This window comes from Caloenas nicobarica, chromosome Z (assembly GCF_036013445.1).
Source record: "Caloenas nicobarica isolate bCalNic1 chromosome Z, bCalNic1.hap1, whole genome shotgun sequence".
NCBI lineage: Eukaryota > Metazoa > Chordata > Aves > Columbiformes > Columbidae > Caloenas > Caloenas nicobarica.
In genome coordinates, this window is record NC_088284.1 from 68,430,584 (window position 1) to 68,453,241 (window position 22,658).

General features: G+C 39.7%; 1 protein-coding gene across 2 annotated transcripts in view; it reads right to left on the bottom strand.

The window, feature by feature from the left end:
• Positions 1–606: 606 nt before the first annotated feature.
• ACO1 (aconitase 1) overlaps positions 607–22,658 on the bottom strand; it is a 37,217-nt gene continuing 15,165 nt past the window's right edge. The window contains exons 4-21 of one of the 2 annotated variants that reach the window (XM_065656568.1): positions 20,989–21,126; positions 18,886–18,955; positions 18,591–18,774; positions 15,643–15,782; positions 14,476–14,647; positions 13,913–14,013; positions 12,525–12,641; positions 11,288–11,447; positions 9,398–9,533; positions 8,823–8,907; positions 8,393–8,549; positions 7,720–7,844; positions 6,852–6,956; positions 6,076–6,218; positions 4,522–4,669; positions 3,984–4,106; positions 2,589–2,774; positions 607–1,309 (exon numbers count right to left, since the gene is read on the bottom strand). In XM_065656568.1, the coding sequence (XP_065512640.1) occupies positions 1,196–1,309; positions 2,589–2,774; positions 3,984–4,106; positions 4,522–4,669; positions 6,076–6,218; positions 6,852–6,956; positions 7,720–7,844; positions 8,393–8,549; positions 8,823–8,907; positions 9,398–9,533; positions 11,288–11,447; positions 12,525–12,641; positions 13,913–14,013; positions 14,476–14,647; positions 15,643–15,782; positions 18,591–18,774; positions 18,886–18,955; positions 20,989–21,126 (2,404 nt within the window). In that variant the 3' untranslated portion in view covers positions 607–1,195. Of the gene's footprint in view, positions 1,310–2,588; positions 2,775–3,983; positions 4,107–4,521; positions 4,670–6,075; positions 6,219–6,851; positions 6,957–7,719; positions 7,845–8,392; positions 8,550–8,822; positions 8,908–9,397; positions 9,534–11,287; positions 11,448–12,524; positions 12,642–13,912; positions 14,014–14,475; positions 14,648–15,642; positions 15,783–18,590; positions 18,775–18,885; positions 18,956–20,988; positions 21,127–22,658 lie in introns of those variants that run through there. The other variant, XM_065656569.1, reaches the window with a different exon arrangement.

The window sequence follows — 22,658 nt, forward strand, 5'->3', positions numbered from 1 at the left end:
GCAGGTACAGTGAAATCTCTGTCCCTTCCTTATGACTCTTCACTTCTTTCAGAACTACTTTAATTGTTTTCCAGATACAGCTGGAGCTGACTGCAATAAAAATACATTAGGAGATTACTTTGAAATGATTTCTCTGCTATGTTCATTGTTGTGGCAGTTGGTCTAGAGTTAAGAGTAAGAATTAGTATTATAACCTTGTTTATCTCTGAGTAAGAGGATATTTGTTATCACTGTAAACAGATTTGCGTTGTATTGTGGATTGCGCAGTCACTGATTTCAATGAATGCATTACTGTAACAAGTGGTTGCTAACTGCCATAAAAGTTGTTGACGAGGATCTTGAAATTGTGGTAGATTGTCTTCTTGAGATCACAAAACAGAAGGAAGTACATCACACTGGTACTCTGTTCAATTACAAAGGATTGCCAGTATCTGACAGTATTTGTATTCATCCTGTCTCATGCACATTATTTAAAGAAACAAGTATTAAAAGATTAGAAGTCAAGATTTGTATGACTCTTCTCCTACAGAGACAGTAAGAGAATTTAAAGTCAAAGCTTTGTTCTGCATCTTAGTACTGAGGATAACATGACAAAGAACACCAAACTTCTTAAAAATAAATTTAATTTTATCCATTAGAAACAGTATCCCCAATAGGTACACCTTTCCACAAAGGCTTAGATTTTAAACAAAAAAGTTCACATTTTTAAAAATTAATAAACAGCTAAATAATTAATTTCAGTGTTAGATGCAAATTCTGGTCAACTGAATAGGAAAGCAAGTCAATATCAGGTAATCAGGAAGGAATAAACATTTTTATACTATCAGTTAATTTTTGGACCACTGATATAAGCATAGAATTTAACTTCAAACTAAATGGACCAAATAGATGAAATCAGCACATGATCTTCAACAGTTCCACAGATTCCAGCAGTATTTTAATGACTTTTGCACTGTATTCTAAGATAAGTCAAGCCAACCAGCATACAAAACAAATAATAAATGCTCTTTAACTGGGCAAGCATGTCCAGTTTCCTGATACACAGAATAATTCAGAATTGTAAACAAGCCTTCTAATATAATCCACAAAAAACCTGTTCTCTTTATGTTCACGCTTTCACATTTATGATTACCATGGTTTTATTGCGCTCACCAGAAGCAGGCTTGTACCTGGACGGTTTGCTTAATGTTTTTGATTAGGATGCCATTTTACGGATCATGTAGTTCAGAATGCCACCGTTGTGGAAGTAAGTAAGCTCCACGTCAGTGTCAAATCTCATAAGGGCCTGGAAGGTTTTCCCAGTATCCAGCTGTTGGGGTCAAAGAAAATCATTCAAGCAGCAAAACCATCCACATGTTACACGACATCATAGCAAAATAAAGACTATTATGATAGTTTTGCCATCTGAAGAAACTCGGAGAGAAAGCTAAATTGAACAAGCACTGGACATCAGTACTTCTTTCTATACTAGACTACAGCCAACTGCTTAAGAGGAAAGTGTTTTAAAGCAAACCGTAATAAACACAGTGTGGAGTCTCCTTGCATTGCATTTGCTGCCTCATTTATATTTATGGTGGATATAAGCCTAAAGGCATGAAAGCTGACCATCCTTTCAAGTGGTTAAACTAATCCTTGATGTAGTCACTCTATGTAGTCATTCTTCTGGCTGAGGTATAACAGCAATACTAATTTCATTAGCTTTCCTTGAGGCATAGTATTTGGGAATCAGAAAAGCACAAAGACAAGTGTATGAAGCTAATAAAACCACTGTTTTACTGAAGACTCCTCTAGTTAGGTACTTCCAGACAAATGCACAATGTTCACCTGTGACTGATAAGCTGACCAGCTCCTTTTGATCTATATTTTCTCCATTTCAGGGTAGTTAATGAGGCACATGGAAAGAAACTATTGTTAGAAACTAATCCAAGGAGATCACTTGCATTAAATGAACATGCAATAAGCAGACTGTTTTGCTAACCACAGTAAAAAAGCAGACTTTGATGCTATTAGGTTAAGTCACTTTTATAGATGTTCCAATCAAGAATAAACCAAATTTTTTATAGTCGACGCTAGTATTTTTCAAAAACAGGCATAGGTTTGGAGGCAAAACTAGACAGAAAGCACTCTTTCAAATACAGGGCCTGAAGTTTAACTAGATTTTATGTTAAGTATGTTTAGACTTCACTTTGAATGCTGCAGTGTACAGCATTCTGTCTGTTGAATTGCCAATGAACTGTTTTAAATTTATTTAAATAAATCAGTTTTATTTATTTAATACTTACAGTTCACTTTCTGTTGTGCCTCAAACATTTAACTGAGATAGAAAAATTTATAGTGGACTTCGAAAGACTGGTCCAAAATACAGGACTGCTTTGTGCAAAATGGAACAGTTTGGGCATGCTTTCTTTATATCCCATCATAGCAAATCCTTATTACAATGACTGTTTTTATCCCCTTCACTCACTCAACTCTCCATTTTTCAAGTGACAGAGGATTACTGCCATATGAAAGGACACTCTTTGAAGAGACAGTTAATTTTGAGTTAAATTACAGTAATTCAGAAAATTCAGCCTTTAGGTGTCTCATACCTTAATCTGGACGTTCATCTGTGGTTTTAGTTTTTCAGGAATGACAATCGTGTAACGTTCCCGTCCAGTGAGTCCTAAAGTCCCTGCATCCTCTCCAGGTAAATACTGCAGAGGAATCACTCCCATCCCTACGAGGTTGCTTCGATGAATTCTCTCATAGCTTTCAGCAAGCACAGCCTTGACACCCTGGAAAACACACAAGTATAGTTATATTCATGGTCAGGGTAGCATTTATGAGCTTATAGGAAGGAAATCGGTACATTTGTGGTCCCCTCCATTCACCAGTTACTGGTAGAGTCAGCGGGTCTGTCTGACAGCAGACTGTCTGGGATTACTTGATTATATGTTAACTTTCAAACATTTTTAAAGCAAGTCTGATTGTAAAAAAATTACATATGCTTTCTCAGGAATCCTGCATACTTTAATGTGTCTTACATAGTGCACCACTAGTCATTTCTGTAACTCTTGTTAATTCAGTGTTGCTCTCCTACACTACAAGCTCCAGGATGCAGTTTAATTAATTTCTAAATTTTTACCTGTTAATACAGTTAAGACAAAAAAAAAAAATCACCACTGGAAAAACAAACAAACAAACCAACCCCACAAAAACACGACGACAGCAACAAACAAAACACAAAAGAAAACACCACCATCAAAAAGAACAAACACAAACCCACACAAAACACCACCACACAGAACGAAAAACCCACCACATCGACAACTTAAGACAAATCTAAACACCAACTCTCCTGAAACTTTGTTTAATAATACACAGTATTGCCTTCACAAATTCAACACCAAGAAAGTTCAATCAGAGTTCAGGCTGGTAAATAGTGTAGAAGAGGACAGACAAAAAATGAAACAAATATTTCACTGTGCATGGATTTCTATTAGGCTCCTATAACAATACTGCTAAGCGTCACTGCAATCTGCATGGTGAAGCCATGCTAAATTTCATTTTCGCTGATACTACTATTCTCTTACACTTTGTCTTCCCTGCTGAGTGAGCTGAAGGAGGCAGCTGCAAGCAGATCCAAAGTTTACTGGGTTATGGGAAGCAGAAGTAAAGAAAACAGCCCTTCTGGTATTGCCTTGTGGATTTCTAGCTGAAGATCAGTCAAGGCTTCCAGTCTGAACAGAATCTATTAATATTCAGCTTTTGCAACTCTACTGTGGCTCTTGGAGGCAGCTGAGATTTCAAAATAGCTCTTGCTACCAGAAGTGAGAATGAGATACCCAGGATGACCCTGACAAATGAATGCACTTTTGAGGTTGTCATATGCAGGGACAGGAGTTGGACTCGATGATCCTTGTGGGTCCCTTCCAACTCACGACATTCCATGATTCTATGACTTTTAAGTACTGTTCTCCTTTTAGTTTACTGTCGTCACTCACCAAGAGGAATGGTCCTTTAGCTGCCCAGTCTCTGGAGCTTCCTGCACCATATTCCTTCCCAGCTAGCACAATCAGAGGATGGCCAGCCTGCTTGTATCTTTCTGCAGCATCAAACACGTCCAGCTGGAATGAAAATGCCAAACACTTTATACACTTTTTGGGGGTGGAAGCACAGTTCCACGGAAAGAGGAAAAAAGCGTCCCCACATGAACAGCTGATGCCCACGCTTTCCATCAAGCAGCCGTTCAAGATTGTTAACCATACATTGCTTTGTGGCTTCTAGCCTGATCTCACTCCCAACAAACCTGCACCTTCCACTACCATTCTACAGTGGTTATACTCCCCACTGATATGCCTGAGAGCACCCCTGTTTGGTAGGGACGTGCGACCTGCTTCCCTAGGGCAATGTAGCTCCTGTCCCCTCATTAGTTTTACTTAAAAGGCACTGAAGTAAATTAACTGTGCTGTAAGAACAAAAGCCAGTGCTAATCTACTTTACTGTCAGTGAGCCTCAGTTTAGAGTATCACGTGTACTTACAGTTTCCCCAGAAGGGAAATGGACAGTCTGAGGTCCTTGCTTATCCATAAATTTGTTCACCAAGCGAATGTTTGCAAATGTTCCTCTGGCCATGACAGCATCGTTACCTCTGCGGGAGCCATAAGAATTGAACTCTCGAGGAGTCAATCTATTAAGGGAAAAGAAAGAAATACAGGAAATTGTGTTGTTTTTAAACTGAAGCACTCAGTGCTTAAAAAAATAAAGTAATGAACAAGTATTTCTGAGGCAGGTATGTACACTGTTCCCATCATGGCAGTAGCATTCAGCTGATATTTCTACTTTTAAGATTTTTGGAAGGGAAAAAAATAATTAAAAAAATAGAAGTCTGCCTACAGCTTGGTCACAGAAAGCAGCTTCCATAGTATTCTCATCCCTTGCCCCAGAAAACAGTATCTGATAGTGATGCAAGGACATAGTTCATGTTAGGTCAGAAGATGCAATACAATTCTTTTCTTAATAGCTGGCTACTGAAAATCCTTGTTATTTGTATTACCACAGCATCCAGAACAAAGGTAGAGACGCTACTTGTGCTAAGCATCTAAAAGGCAGTCGAGAGACCCCACTGCAAGTTAGAACTACTGAAGACAATGTTCATTTGCAAACAGAGATATGGGAATGACAAGACACACCAGTAAATAGAAAATGTGCTGCAATGTGACAGAAAACCGGACTGTTTGCATTGGGCTACATCCAAACAGCAGCTATTACATACAACTTGTGTTTTGTAATGTGTGTAGGACTATTCAGATTTCAAAGTGACTGACAGCAGAGAGCCAAAGAGTCCAGAGCAGTTAGTTTTCAGTAGATCACACTATTTTAATCAATTTCCTCTCCAGAATTGTTGTGGCTAGTGAAAATCTTTTGTAATGTCACTGCTGTTCCTCAGAACACCTCTGAAGTTGTAAGAAGAGCTAAACCAGAGAATAGACGTATTATATTATCTGTGAAGTCCTAGTCTTGCCTTAAGTTGAACTCAGAGTACTAAAATGACATGCTGGCCATAGAGAAAGAGGAACATTTTACAGCCGTCTGGACTCCAACCACAATAGCTTTGCCAGTTTTTGCAGCTGTGCTGAAACCTAAACTTCTGGATATTCTGTAGCTCCTGATAGCCTAGATCTGTGAAACAGTTGCACATGCTAGAAGAAGTGAGTATAAAATCAATTTTTGGCACTAAGGACCACAGTCATTTTGCTTCGATAGGGAGATGAACCCTGATTCCCTTATTTATGAACAGACTTACTACAAAAAACTAGCCTGAAAGTTACCTTCTTTCCCTCTCCCCATACAAAGGTCTTCAGCTCTCCAGTGTAATAGATGTGGCACACTCTGTGCAAGTTCTTACACTTGGTGAAAGCTGGTGAAATAGCAGAGAAATAAATGCTCTTCTTTCTTCTTTTATATATTCTCCAGATATCCATCAAGATACAGAAGCATATGTGAACAGAGAGCAAATACATGTGCCTGTAACATGGTAACTTGTGGCTTGTCTCTGCCTCCCAATTTCTAACAAGAACAAGAAGTAGTGCTTACCCTCTGCTGGTCAAATAACGGGCTGCAGGACTATTCCTTGCTATATTCCCAGCTGGAGATATGTGGTCAGTTGTCACAGAATCCCCAAAATTCAACAGAACATAAGCATCTTCTATTGTTTTTGGGGTCTGAAGAGCCAGAGTCTAAACCATCATCAAAACAAACAAAATCATTAGAATATGACACAGAATTCCTTTACCTTTCTCAAAAGTGCAAATTGCAAAATAAAGCCTCCCTTTTTATACAAGAAAGAAAAAAACCCACTATTAAAATTATATTCTTGAACAAAATATTACATCCTGGCTGGCTGTCAGCAAGTTCATGCATGAAAAATACATTTGAGGCAAAAAAATTAGCTGAGGCTTCCTGTGGTACATGCAGGAAAACAGATGAAAATCCAAGATTCCTAGACACCTGCATTTTCTTTTAAATGGTGCTGAAACAGGAATTTGAACACTGAACTATTTGGTGCAGAACTGTGTGTTTCGTTTCCTGGCCTTTTCCCTCACTTCCTTTGTGACTATTTAAAAATATTCCAGCTTAAAAGGAAATGTAGACTTTTCAAAAGCCCTGAAGTGTCAGGGAACCCTTAAAATTTTCAGATTGACTCATGCCTTTGTATTAAAATGAACGGAATAGTGTAATTCTAGCATTTGAGAACCAAGGCCTCAATAGGCTATGATGGATGCTCCCAGGCCCCTTGAAGCGGCTTTGCTTCACCTTTAACATTTGTCAAGGTTGATTTGATTTTATTCAAAAGGAAAACATGCACATACCAGACCATCAAAGAAAGGTGGAGACTTGATGTAAGTTGACTTGGGATTCCAACTATATAGTTTATCTGAAGGAGCATCTAAGGCATTCCAAGATTCGTTTACTGTCTGAAAAACACACAGAATCATCTCATTCATTTTCAGAAGCAAAGGAATTACTTCAGTGTCTGTGTAAAATTACAAATTTAAATTCAGCAAAAGCCTTGTGTATATTTTAAAGCAGTTTGGTCAATACTTACAACAATATACATTATGTTTGGAGGGGTTTTTAATGATTCTATCTATTAAGAGCGTTAGGAAAAGCCTCACTTCATTACAAAAGAGCTGCTCATCCAGTTTTCTGACAACAATCTGTATTATGTACACAGATAACACTTCATAATTCTTAATTCAGTAATCTTAAACTTTCCTAGCATGTAAACCTTAAGAATATTTTGTTTCAATATCTGAGAAAGGCTTGAAAGAAGACACTACTAAGTACAAAGTCTTTTCTGATGTGAATGCTATTAAGTAATGCAAATGAAGATTATTATTTCAACTAAAGAAAAACATCTGTGAAGCTGGAACATCTCACTTTCTAATATCAGCCTGAGATGACTGTTTAAAACACATCATCTATCTGCTACCTGAAAAAAGCATTAAGGAGCAATTTTCAGGACATGACTGTAAGAACCAATTAATTAACCAGAAGCCACACACACACAAGATCTCATTTGAATACTTGTCAGAATAGGAGCAACAGGAATAGAAACAAAAGGTTTGTTTCCTTTTTTGTTTGTTTTGTTTGTTTGTTTTTTCAAGACCAGCTTATTTAACATCTTCAGAATAGCACAGTACATTAAGCAAACTACTGTCTGGGGGATTAATTCACCTCTATTTTTTGGTAGACCTCCTTGAACATCCCAGGAATAACAAACTGACGCTCAACAGCCTGAATCTCATTTCTTGTTGGCCAGATATCTTTCAGGAAAATCTTCTCCCCTGAAGCATTTACTCCTGTAGAAAATGGTATTGTTATGTTTGTTGCATAAATTTTCCGTTGAGAAAGAACGAAGAAGTTTATCATGGTGTTCTTTAGCTGTGTGTTCCTTCAAACTTTGTCAACATTCATGAAACACACTTTATTTCACCTACAAGGGTCTGACAGAAGAGGGCCTCATACACTTGATGTTGCCTGTACATATGCCTTCTTTTGTGATTTCCAATGGCCTTCCAGAATAATTTAGGTTGGAAAGGATCTTCGAGGGTAGTCTGTCTGAACCACCTGCTCCAAGAAAGTCTACCAGATCAGGTTGTTCATGAGTGACTGCTACCCAGGTAAAACCAAAGAGATGTCCCTGTGGAATGAGAATACTGGTAAGGCTTGGCTTTCCTCTGTATCCATCATACAGACTCCTTGCTGCTCTGTTTCTTAACAATTGCATGCTTTGCATGCCAGAGGTACTCAGTCACTTGAAGCATCTCCCTAGGACAAATGCTTTTGGAGAGCTTAATCCCAGTTTAGTTTATAAGCTGTGAAAAGATGCATCCTGACACTGCCTTACCCAAAGGCTCTTTCTCAAAGTTGATCCGGACAGTCCCTGCAATTGCATAGGCTATTACCAGTGGCGGGGAGGCTAGGTAGTTAGCACGGGTGTTGGGATGGACACGTCCTTCAAAATTCCTATTGCCAGACAACACACCCACTGCTACGAGGTCGCCCTGCAAGACAGTTTGAGACAAAGGTAGCTGAGGTGCTTGCAAACCTTGCACACCCAGCAGGTTTGCAGAACTCCACTGTGCTGCAATATCAATGACTGGACAGTCACAGAACTGTCTCCTTCCAAACAATCCCAAAGCACTTCCCACAGAAAAGAGAATACAGGCTGAATTTACTTGGCACACAGCTGAGAAGTGCCAGTGTGTACAACACTCAAACCAGCACACAACAGAGAACAGCTTACGTAAAGAAGCTGCACAGGAAAAGCTGCATACCTGTGTGATGGCCTCAACAACAGACTCTGGTAGGGGTCCACTGTTGCCAATACATGTCATACAGCCATAACCCACCACATCAAACCTAGACAGAGCACGAAAATCATCAGCAAAGAAAAAGCTATTTTGGAGCAAAACATTTAACCGTTAGCAGTTGACTAGGGTTACTTTCAGAAGATGTATTGTTTTAACAAATTCACTGCTGCTGAAAACAGCATTTTTGAGAAGTTCAATGTTTATCACTGCAGCGACTATCTGTGAACACAGAATGAAGATCTCGGAAATGTGTTATCCAGACAGATGAACAACAACATAGCATCTTTTATGCTATTTTAAAACCATTACTCTTGAAAAACAACTCATTTTCCTGCTTAAGAACATGAGTCTTCAAGAAGCTACAGCAGGCAACAGGACTTTTCCCTCATTGGCAGTGCTTGAACTCATGCAAGATCACGCTGTAGGGTACCTGTCATATCTTTTAAGCTGTACAGAGAAATAGTTATTCCACTACTTAGCTTGTTGTCAATGCTTTTAGTTATGCAGCCATAGGACAACAGTAAGAAAAGTACTCTTACCCTAGTTGGGAAAGGTAACTCATAACTCCACTCTCCCTCAGATAGTAAGTGACAACCCCGCTTCCTGGGGACAGGCTAGTTTTAATGTATGGCTTCACTGCCAAACCAGCTTCAACAGCTTTCTTAGCAAGCAATCCTGAAAAATGCAAAGGATGGTTACAGTTTTTTCCTGGAAGCAGGACAGTTTGGTGGATCAACAGGTTAAGAGAAGTACCATCAAATAACTGGAAATCAGAAAAGGCTCCATTTCCAGCAATGAAACGGTACGGTGACCCAACAGCACTAATCCCAGAATAACCAGCTGGAGTTCAAGTGCTCTGTTGAACTGTAAATCCAGTCTGCAATTTCTGCTCCAGTGGAAAGTTGCGGAAAGCTGCATTCAACAAGGTGCACTCACACTGGGGCAACACATAGCATTCAAAACTCAGACGGTTAAATGAACGTTCCTCGTAAGACAAGTGTCTCACAAAAAATGCAATGAAGAAGAGTTAACTTCTCACTTATGGTGGTCTAGTGACCCAGTGCTGAAACAACTGCCAATGTATGACCTGTTGCCCTCAGAAGTAGATGGCTATGGGAGCACTGCTCTGGCCCTTGTCACAAACAAGCTATCTCACAATCTACAGCTTGTTGCAGGAGTGCTGCTGTACCACTCCTGGATTTGTAAAAAGCATACAGATATTTTAGTGGAGCATATATGTTACCAGAACCATATTTATCCTGAATTTCTTCCTTTTAAATGAATTGTCCGTACATAGATGAACGTTCAGAGAACAAGCCCCATCCAGCCCTTTCCCAGGTTGGTCATAAAAGCAGCAGCAGCTATGCGGACTATGCAAAACTTCATGTTCCCATGCCTCATTCTCCCTCTCACACATCCACTTAGCTAAGAAAATACACACCAGCTCTGCTTCGATACAACATGATCTCCAACAGGAAGACATCATCAAATGGGTTTGGTTTTGCTAGCTGTTTGACAGCTCTGCTAGACAGGACCTCTACTTTTAAGTGTTGTGTGAGAAGGCCTACACTGATAGATTTAGAGGTCTAAAGGTAGATATGTGAATTTTCAAAAGCAGTCCTATTCCTGAAATTGCTGAGGCTCCTTAGCTGCCAGAGCAAGCTGTGGAAACTGGAGCTCCTGGCTACTTTTGAAAAGGTGACCATTAACAATTATCATCCTAGCACCTGAGAACCTGACAGCTTGTTTGAAAGTGCTGACTTCTGTTTTCCTGCCAATACCAGCTCTGGAAAGAATGCAAAGTCAAACTCCAAAATCTGGCAATGAAATGTGAGAACTTAAATTGATTTGAGAAACCTTTCTCCAACAACTTTGTAAAGTCAGGTTAGACTGTCGAGGTTAGTACAGCATGTACTCACTATCCCCACAGACACACAGTCCCTGCACATCATTTGGTGCACAGGATATACAGTGGTAGCTTGAAACAACTATTCATATTTTAGATGTCTATTAAGTTGCAACAGGGCTTGGACATGTACAGGTGGGAATCTGCTGGCAGATCACAGCACCTTCAGACTTAAACCCATACACTGTTCTTCACTGTTCCTCTTCTTGTGGCTCTGACTTTCAACAGCCTCTTCTCAGCTCTAAGAGCTTCCGTGCATTTGAACAAGTGTCAAAGGAGCTGCTTAACTCCAGCTTGCCCTGTTGATAAGTCAGTGCAGGAAAGATACATTTTCTTCAACCCACGTTTCTAGTTATAATTTCCATAATTCCTTCTGCTACCCTTAGGAACTAAGCTCAGTTTTAGCACTTCAAATGACAAACACAGTACTGTGCATGTAGAATTACATTAGTGTTGTATTTGTCTTTCGGACATACAGCCAGAGCCATAGAGAAACTACTGCACACTAAGCAAATAAACTTACCTGCTCCCAACATAACCGAGGGGTTACTGGTGTTTGTGCAGCTTGTAATGGCAGCAATCACTACTGAACCATGAGCAAGCTCGAAGTCACTGCCTTCAAAATTAAATTTGACTATGCTGTTGTGTCGGTCTGGGGCAATTTGGAATCCCTTGAATCCTTGCTGTAAGAGGACAAAGTAAGAATTTAAAGGATGTGATTAATGTAAATATTTTTACTGGAAATTAGTACGGGCTAGGAATTTCCCAAATGAGAGCATCTGTCAGTCACATTCATGCTTGTAGGCTTGCATCTCTGGCCAGGCAAAGTGGCAGACAAAAATTAATTTTCTGGGGTCTATCCTATTCTCTGTTTACTGGTAAAAGAGGTAGACTTTTCAGTCAAATTTATTTTATGTTTTCTTCCTGCATGAATATATCATTCAGATTGCTTAGATGCTTCTTGGTCCCATGTACTCCAGATTCTTAACCATACATAGTCTTGTTACACAATTTAGTCCTGAGATTTTAGCTGTAACACACAAGATTTTTAAGCCATGAATATCAAAAAGCTCAAACTTATACAAAGAGCTGACAAGAGAAAATGCCTGACAGTTGAAAAAAAACACAAATAAAAAGAGCAACAAGGTACTGTTCACACCATGAAAAATTATGCTTTGAATTCTGAAAGCATAAGGTCATTTACTGGAATTTGGAACACATAACAAAACAAGAAATACTGGGAATTGCTCTAGTTTAAGTTTCTTGATTTACATCACCAGGGTTCTGTAATGCCTTTAACACAGGCAGTTACCATATCAGGTAAGGACTCAAACTGATTTTGGAAACTTAAGTGTCTTGGCATATTAATTCAAATCAACATCTTGCTCTTCTTTCAACGACCATTTCTGACTGGATGATGTAGAGAGAAGTCTTTTTTTCCCTGTCTTTACCACCAACACTGAAGAGTCACAGAGACACATGCAGTAGTGTATGTCAAAACCATGTGAGGCCTAAGACTGATCTAAAATCAGAAAAATGACTTCAATAGGGCATGAACACCTTCATGTGAAAGAAGCATCACCCCAATTTTAAACTACCCTTTGCTGATGTTATTTTCTAAACTGCATTCAAACATCCTCATTTACATCATCATTTATTTTTCAATGGGCGAACAAACAACACAGAATATAGTTCCTGAACACTACACAACTTTTAGAAGCATGCTTTATTTTGTATGCCCAAAAGCTCCTATTCCCTACCTTGGCTCCCAGACAAGTCTCAAAGTCCTCCTTCATATCTGACACAGCAACTTTGTCCTGAGGTCTTTTCGGTCCACTGCAGCAAGGCACGACAGTATGGAGATTCAACTCAACAACCTATTCAGCAAGAGGCACAGAGAATGGTTCAGCACTGCACGACAAGTTGAAGCCAGTTATGCCACAGGTATGCTTATCTCTGCTGCTGAACCAAGGTTAAGTTTGCACATCTTTATGTTTGTTTGCAGAAATTATCAAAGACGTATGAGAAGGGAAAGATCAAAAGAAAAGTAACAGTTCTGTTTTCAGACTCTGCCAGCTCCCAGATATGGCTCTCAAAAGTACCCCAGTTATTGAAAACCCAATGTGTGACTAAAGCATCTAAACAATAAACATTATTTTGAGAACTATGTCCTTTTACATGCTAGCAGCAGGGTCCTCTTCAGAAAGCAATGATGTGAAGAAATCCTGGTACTGCTATAAACCAAAGCAGACTATTCATGTTGGCCTTAGTGAAAACATTCATTCTATTAAGAAACAGAGATTACCATATTTTTCTATTCCTCATCCATGTTTCTACTTTGGTTTTATAGTGTGCTGCATCTTTCCTTATTTACTAAGGTTTTTGAATAGTCATGCAAACCTGAACATAAGTTGCAAGACAAATTCTTACTGTAGGGAAAACCCAGAATATTCTTGAGTTTCCTGGACACAGAGTAAGACCTTGACTTTCTCGCATAGAAAACTGCAAATCCCAGAACAGTTTGGGTTGGAAGAGACCTTCAAATGTCATCCAGTCCAACCCCCCTGCAGTGAGCAGGGACATCTTCAACCAGACCAGTTTGCTCGGAGCCCCGTCCAGCCTGGCCTGGAATGTCTCCAGGGATGGGGCATCTACCACCTCTCTGGGCAACCTGGGCCAGTGTTTCACCACCCTCACTGTAAAAAATTTCTTCCTCATGTCTAGCCTTATGTGGTCTGTGGTTACCACACAGAGCTTCTACATGTCCTGATTCACACAGTAAAATAAGTTGTTGGGTAAAACTGGGACAAGGCTTACACAGACGCTAACTAAACAGCCACACAATCTTCATAGCTGTGTTTGAGTCCGGACTGGACTTCTCAAAACTATTAATACATTGATCGAATTGCAGAATCTGCACCAGCTAGAGCTGAATTGAGGGACAACCTGTAACTATGCCCAAGTTTTCATACCTGAAGAGCCAGCTGACTCATTCAACTACACCCTAACTTAAGACAGCTGTGTGGACCGAGCCAAAGGATGAGGAGTCCCCTGACTGCTTCTTAGTTTCTGTGAAAAACAGGTAATTGTCACATTAAAATATGGCAGGGCATAAAGCAAGGAGCCAGAAGACAGCATAGTTTCTAACCTGTGTGAAGTCGGGATCCTGAGAGGAGTTCTTGAAATCTCTTAGCATTCCCACAGCCTCAAGATACTTTTTTGTCCACATAACTTTCTCTTTATCACGGCCTAAGGTGAAAGTCAGATACAGCAAAAACAAAATGCAAATGAAACTAAGGAACCACTACGTAACAGAAAAATTTAAAAAATGCCTAACTGGCTATTTCACTGTTCACACTGTACATTGCACTACAAGAGCCTTTCAGCGACAATATTAGAGACTCACTAGAAACAATGCAATTGAGCAGACTTAGTGGCTTTTGCAGAACAAAAACTCAGGTTCCTGCTTCTGTCATCTGGACAAGCTAAGTTCCAGGAGGGCTAAGCATGCAGTTAGCTGCAACACAGTCTAAAACTTCCTAAACATAGATCATAAGAGCAAGAAACAGCATGAATAAGCAAGTATGGAAAAAAAAGCACTCAAGCTCAGACGGCTCCACCTGATTCAAACCCATTGCTGACTACACCGTATATACCCGGAATCCTTCCCTTCAAGTACACATTTAACTCACGGTCTTTTCTCACACTCACCAGTTTGTATCAGGTACCCAATGCTAATATCATCCACTGGGAAATAGGCAGCTGTTGCTCCGTACTCTGGACACATATTGGCAATGGTGGCTCGGTCGGCAATTGACAGCTGGGCTACACCAGGACCAAAAAACTCCACAAATTTACCCACGACTCCAACTTGGCGAAGGTGCTGTTATAAAAATACAGTGCCTGTATCACTGCTATATGTCAAATGACCTGAGCATGTATGTTACGAAATCCAGCTTTCAACTTCAGAGAAAGCTTTATCAAAGGTTTCTAAAGCCATTTGAAACTAGGAAGCTTTGGTAAACTAAATCTCAAAGGTGAGGACACGAAGATGTGAAGTTTCAATAACAAGGTACAACACAGGGGTGCAGTCCTTCTAAACTTGGTCTTTCTCTCATTTAAACTAGAGTCTTAGAACAACTGTATTTTCCTCAATATGACATTCTAAGGAGAGGAGAACAGTGTATGGTCTTTAGCTAGCAAACCCAGAAAGATGGGGAAACAACAATAACCAACTACACAAGTAGATGAACCAAACTGCAAATAACTGAATACACACATCTGGGTAAACTCAGAAAAAAAAAACCTACTGGCTTTTCCCAAGTGGAAGTTCTCTCTAGAGACAGCATTCCACAGTGAACACGCATACTAGATTTTTAACCTCCAACAACATCAATGTTAACCATACAATACTCTTAATTCAGTCACAATCCACAGAGTGAATAAATATATTATGAACATATGACATGTGAGCCAATCACCTGCAGATCAAAGAAGTCAGACTGCAGCACTTTATGTTTGTGATCAGGTTCTACAGTGCCTTACTTTCTTACTTTAAGTGGGGACTTCAAAAAAGAAAGTCATCATGTTTCTTTTGAGGCGGTAGAGAAACAAGATCCTTTTACAAGCACTGTTGTTCCAAAACAGGTCTGTACATGAGGATTTGAACAGGACATGAGATATCAGCCCTCTGTTCTAGTCCGTATGGCTTCTGTAAAACTGATTCCAACCCACGCAGAGCAATAAAGCTTAAAAAAAGTCCAAAAAGACTACATGGAAGCACACACAGGGCTCCTAAGCATGCAGTACAGTAGCTCTGTCCTACAGAACATGCATAGCTTCTAGCAATAATGGCAAAACAGTAGACGTGTTCATTACCTTGGTAATGGTGAGCACAATGTCAGTGGATGTCACCAGTGGCTGAGGGTTTCCTAGCAGTTTATACCCAACCACCTCAGGAAGCACCATGCTGATCGGCTGGCCCAACATCACTGCTTCTGCCTCAATGCCACCGACACCTGCACGCAACAGGAGTATAAAATTCAGCTACTGAGAGAGATAGCACTGTGTCAAAGATAAACCTGCAAAGTACAACTGACAGATGATTACTCTATTTAAGTCACAAAAGGGGAGAGAAGGCAGACAGCCCGAGGGCTAACCTTCTGCTAAGAGGCACTGCTCATCTTGCTTCAGTTTCTGCAAGGTCGGGCTTTTTAACTTCTTTCTTTTTCATACTTTCATCCTTATTCCTCAGCCATTAGGTAAGATATTAGGTAACAAGTAACTTAACTCTGAGGATGCCTGGCTTTTACAATAACAGATGTGAAAGTTTTATTTAATGACTTAAACATGCAATGCATAAACAAAGAATGACTGACAAGGCACTGAATGTGGTGTGCTGTGAGTGAAATGTATGCAGACCATGACTATTAGTCACAAAAAATTTAAAAGTTATTTTGAAGGAAAGGTTATTAGAGTCAAGAGTATAGACTGTTTAAAAACACTAACAGAAAAGCTGTATGTTAAGACAGAAATATGTTCCTTATGTCTATTAAGCTGCAACAGGGCTTAGACATGTACAGGTGGGAATCTTTGTGTAAGCACACCTTCAGTATTAGAGGAATGCAATTCAAGTGACTACTTCATTTTGCTAATTGAATCAGGTAGAATATCAAGATGCCAGAGTCATATGCAATATAAACCACCATGATGCACTTTGGCATCAGGCAGCAGTTTTTTAACTTTTTGCCTGTAGGAAGTCCCTCTCATGTTTATCTTCCACTTTCAAACCTCCTTCTACCTTCTGTTTAGCTTAATTAATATTGAGCTAGAACAAATTACCTGTAATAGTTGTTTATGTATGCCAAACCACTACTCCTATTCTTTTTTCCTGTTTAATCTAATAACGGCTCTGAAAAATAATTTCCAATTTATTTTATGCAAAATGATATACCTATGTTAATTTAAAAGATAATTCTGTGAGAGATCCAACCATGTGATTCCTTTCACTAGGTGTTGAATCATTTTCAAACAGTCCAGTTAGTTGACATGACTGACAGGTTATCACAGACAGGCATGAAGCAAGTTCAGCATTACCAGCCACTAGCAAGAAATGCTGAAACCAAGAGTACACACTTTGAGCATGTATGGCATGGACTATGTCCAGCCATACTTTTCAAATTCTGGAGAAAAATGAGGCTACTTTTACAGAAACACTCCTCCAAGTGGCTATTGGTGTTGCATCATATCTAAATGATGGCTCCATGTGTCAGGCACAACCAAATACAAAATAAAAGAGACATCTCTTATCTCAAAGATGTCACGGTCCTAAATTAAGTGAACTTGTTTACATTTGTATTCCAAGCCAGGAGGAATTCTTCCACCCTTGATAGAAAGTCTTGATCAACCAATATTGCTACACTACTATAGGTGGGGTAGAAAAAACACAATGTGCTACTTCTATCACATGTGGTACTCAGAACTTGACAAGCATCTTTGTAAAAAACTAGCAACTGCTGTTTAAAAACACAATCTCTTCTGTATTTGTATGATACCTATTTCAGTATGGGTCCTATCACAGGAAGATAGTGCAAATGAAATTCTTGCTACCATATGTCGGATGATTGCAAATACTTTCATTTCATACCTACTTATTTAGTCAATAATTCAAATACTGTAGTTTGCCACTACAAGCAAAAAAGGAATTATTTGTATTTATTTCTGTAACAAGTACTCTGCAGACTACTGGTATTAGAAAATACTTCATAGTGCTGTTTTTCACTATGGCCTCTCTGGCCATATTTAACTCACTCAGATTCAACTCCCAGCATCTTCAATCTAAGGGGGCATTTACAGTGCTTTTTTTATAAGGCAATACTTTGAAAGCGCCTAAGTGACTAAGGAACAAACGGATGTTCAGTGATGCTTCAACTCCCTTGCCTTCCCAAATAACTAAGATGCTGCCAGAAGTCTTATTTAACATTTTCCTTGCCTGCCTCCTTGTGATTTAAATGCAGAATAGAAAATACATAAAATAAATTAAAAACACACACACGCACACAAAAAACCCCCAACCAAACACACAAAAATAACCCACAACACCACATGCACCGGAAATCATCTGAGGCTGTTATCAGAACAGGGAGCTCACTTACAAAGTCTTAAAATAAAGTCTGAGTTGTCAGGTTCCTTGAATTTGGGGTTAGTCTGTACAATGTGTCTGGCTGGCAGGGAGATAACTTTTCTTTACAGCAGCCCATATGTCCCATGTTTTAGATTTGTGACCAAATCAGTGTGGATAACACAACCATGTTTTAGCTACTGCTGAGCAGTGCTTACGGTGTCCATGTCTCTTCTGTTTCTCACTCTGCTCCTCAGCAATTAAGCTGGGGTGGGCAAGACAGTGGGAAGGGACACAGCCGGGACAGATGACCCGAACTGAACAAGGAGATATACCATGCCATAAAACATCACACTCAGCATTAAAACTGTGACGTGGGGAGAATTTCTCCAAAGTAGCTGCTGCCCAGTGACTGGCTGGGCTTTGGTGTGCTGGTGGGACATGGTGACTGACTGCCTTCACATCACTTGCTTTCCTTTCCACTCCCCCCATCCCCTTCACTTATTAAACTGTCTTTGTCTTGACCCATGAGTTTTTTCTTGCATTTGCCCTTCTGATTCTCTTCCTCCGTCCTGCTGACAGGAGTGAATGAGCAACTGGGAGGGGGCTAACCTGCCAGCCAGGGTCAGCTCACCAGAGTCTGAAACACAGCTTAGTCAGCCAACAGACTACTCATGATACACGAACACCCCAGCCAAGCACATACCCCAGCCAAGCACTCCCAAGCCATCTATCATGGTGGTGTGCGAGTCAGTGCCCACCACACTGTCTGGATAGTAGTAGTCATCCTGATCCATCACCACTCTTGCCAAGTACTCTAAGTTCACTTGGTGAATGATCCCAGAGCCTGGTGGAATAATCCTCATGTTTTTAAAAGCCTGAGAGCCCCACTGAAAGAGAAGGAATTGGAGTAAAAAAAAAAAGTCAATGCACAGGAGCACTGAAAGAACTTTTGTTCATTGCACTTTTCTCCATGCAAATAGGATTAATTCTTTCGGTACCTTTAAGAATTCAAACCTTTCTTTGTTCCTTTCGAATTCCAGGTCCTGATTTTTTTGCAAGCTGTCTGATCTGCAAGTGAAAATAACCAGCTGTCAGAACCACAAGGACTCACCTGAAATTTACGTCTGGTCAGATATACACAAAGGTTAAAAGAAGAGTTATTAGCTAATGTTAGTGCTGACCAACCTCAGCTTTTTGACATCACTGCAGCTGTGAACTGCTGGCAACCAACAAAAATTATTTAAGTAATCTTAAGAGGTAATACCTGAAGTCTGGTTCAATTGTGACTGCTAATCTGCTTATTATATATGTGGTGGCCCTAAAACTTGTAGCTTGGGAAAAGCTACACTACAAGTTAGAGCAATGTGAAGTTTCCAACACCTAAATCAGAAGCAATCAGCACAGCACTAAAGGGAACTGGAACAAAACTGCCCTGCAACTTCAGCTAAAAAGAGGTTATCACTGATGACAGAGCGCTGCCTGAGGCCCCTGTGTTTCAAAGCAGACAGGGCTAACAAACTTTTGACTTGAATCAGCTGCCTAACCTTAGGCCTGATGAGTTTGAAAGAACTGAAGCATAGGGCTGGGCAACATTCTCTTCATATATACATGAGCCTAACAGAAATAAAATAAGGTTGTGACAAAAAAGTAATTATTACCAAAAATTATCTTCATGAAGTCCTGGATACAACTGATAACATAAAATGGATGTTAATGGATGGATAATACAGAAAAAGAATCATAATAGTTGATTTTGTCCTATGGTAAAGATGGAATAATATATTTTTCAGAAAGAAATACACTGTTTCTCAAACATCTTAAAAATGTTGTGATGCAAATTAAAAAGAAAAAAGGTTAGGTTTTTAGTTCAATAGATCAGTGCTAGAACACTCATTACCCCAGAGATCAATCTTCAGATTATTATTTCTAATTTTGCATCTGTTTCTAAACTCGTGTTATGGTACGATACAGCATGTCTAGAAAAAAAAAGTTAAAGGGAGTTGATTTTCAACAGTTACCTAAGTCCACATTTTTTGGCCCTTTTTCTTCCCTGCCAACTCAGAAATGCCATCAGTGAGAATTTGTATCCTCATTAGTTTACAGTTAAAAAAAAAAAAAAAGTAGGAAAAAAGTTATATTTGAAAGCTGTCTGGCAACATTCTTCTATGAAGCAGGTTTTGTAATACATTTCTGCTCAGAAGTTCAGTATTTTTATTCTAAAGAAGCTTCTAAATATCGGCACTGAGAAAGTGCTTGTTATGCTCTTTAATTTCCACCTTCTTGGAATTTTCTTTGCAATGCTATAACTTAAGCAGCCTGCTTGAAAACTACCTCCTATAGAGGACAATAAATACACAGAATATTTTAGCAGGCAAGGTAACTACAGACCAAAAACCTTCAGGAGTTTTGAAGATGGAAGGAAATCACCAAGAAACATGTAACTGCAGGATCTGTTTGGAAGAGTAGTTCAGCAGGCCCATGTTTAGATACCATGGAGGGTAGAAGGACCCCTGTGCAGAGGTTTTGTATTTCATTGTGGGTCTAGTGAGTGCTCATCTCCTTGTACCGTGCTGAGGACTGAACAGCATTATGTTTCTTTCGGGTACTTACAGGGGCCATATATAATCAGTGTCTTGTGCTCTTCTGCATGGAGGCATTGAATCAGCAAATGGTTCCTCAGAGCTGGGCTAGGGCAGCTCAGGTCTCTTCCCAAATAAATAATGAAGAAAGGAGACACTGCGCTTATGCTTTCCAAAAAGCCCTACAGGGTCAAAAAAGTGCATGCGGAAAAAAGCTATTTCTGAGCAACTAATAATAATGCAGTATTTTTATGGAAAATTATGATCACCGTAGGTCTGGACCGAGTCTGTTTCTATTAACATTTAGCCCAAGCTTGTGCTGCTGCAAGATGCACCACAGAAAAAACAAAATTCCCCCACTAACTCACAGCAACTGATACACCAGTCTAATTTAAACACTTCTTAGAGTTTTGGATGTTACACTCCAACTGCTAAGAATATCACCTGTGGAACTACCTTTATTATCAGTAACTGGATCCGGCTTACTACCATTAAGAAGTAAGAGTTATTTTTTATGCTTACCGCCTGTTAAAATCAACCTGGATAGAGTGATCTATCACTAGATCAGCAGGACAGACAGGGTTGATTTTTTCAGGGTCCCCACCAAGTTTCTTCACAGCATCACGCATCGCAGCAAAGTCAACCACAGCAGGCACCCCACTAAAACAGAAGACAAATAGGCACGGTGAAACAATTTGGTAAAGAAAAACAACAACAAAGCAAACACAACTGAGATCCTGAGATGCAGGACAGACACCTATTATCACATACAAAGCAAACCACAATCTCACCCTGAGCCTTGGGATCATCACTCAGACAGTACCCTTGGGAAGATAAAGTCAGAAAAACAGAAGGGACAGAACTGTATCTATATCCTGAGCACTGTAAGAATAAAAAGCTAAAAAAATCCATCAAGTAACAGAAGCAGTTTAACATGCTTGGCTGGGGATCTGGAAACTTAGTCGTAGTCAGCATTCCGCTGGGACCTTGAACTGGTTTATCTTCTTTCGCTCTGTTCCTCTCTCTCCTCCCCCATCTGTTTAAAAAAGAAGTGGTGGGGGTGGAAGGAAACAACAACGTCCTTTCTTTGATTCTTTGCTATGTTTATTTAGCTGATTTTAAGGCAAGGGTCATTTCTTTCAAGCTGTGCAAAGCATAGGAGAATCTTCTCCACAAGCAGGGCTGTTTAGTATAATACCTTCCACACTTAGAGCGAAACTGGCAGAGCAGGGCATCAGATTTCTTAAATTACAAAGCACATGACTGCAAAAAACCTTTGCAGAATAACTGTGTTTTCAGAAGTGGATTTCACTTCCTGGCAGATCACTGGACAAACATGAAAGGCAGAAAAAAGATGTACCATTCATCTTTACTAAAAAATTCTTGTACGTACCATGGACAAAAGACCTTGTATCACAAATGGCATTCAAATAGCACGTTTTCGGGCTACGGGCCAACATTCGCTTTTCTGCCTTCTCACATATCTCGTGACAATCCCGCCCTTGAACTCCAAGTGACTCAGAAAAAAAGTTAACAAGCTTTTTTCTCTATATCTCTATGCCTCATTCATCCAAAACTATTTTTAAATCCCTAAATCAAGCCGTCTTTTCTAAGTGAGGGAGGTAAACTATACAGAAGGTCAAAGTAACGCACATGCGTCTTTTGTCCGTACTCCACTTCCAACCCAAGTTTAGTCATAAGCAAACAAGGAGTAGTAACCAGAAGTTCAGGCACTTCAACACCTCTCTTACCTAACAGATCACACACATTTCCATATTTATTTTAAGAAAGCTTCTGGTGTTTCTCAGCACATATATTCTCAGCTTCTACAGAGATATGTACTAAGCATGACATTTTTCAATCAGTTTGGGAAACTCTCTTGCGCACCAGCCTATCTGCCTTTGCTGGCTGCTGGGACAAAAAGTGTTGCCTGTGATGTGCTCGTCAGGATCTGTCATCACTCAGTAACCCACTGGAACACTGCGCTTCTGCAAGAGCAGCCCAAAGCAGTGACAGTTTATGTTTTCAACTCTGATTATAAGGAAGCTATTACAATTTTTAAATATACCGGAAACAATACAAGAAGAAGAGAAAAGCCTTTGTAACTCCCACAGAATTTTACCTTGAAAATCCTGAGTGTTTACAAAAACAAACTGAAAAAAAGGCCTAACCTTGACACAATTGCAGCAACA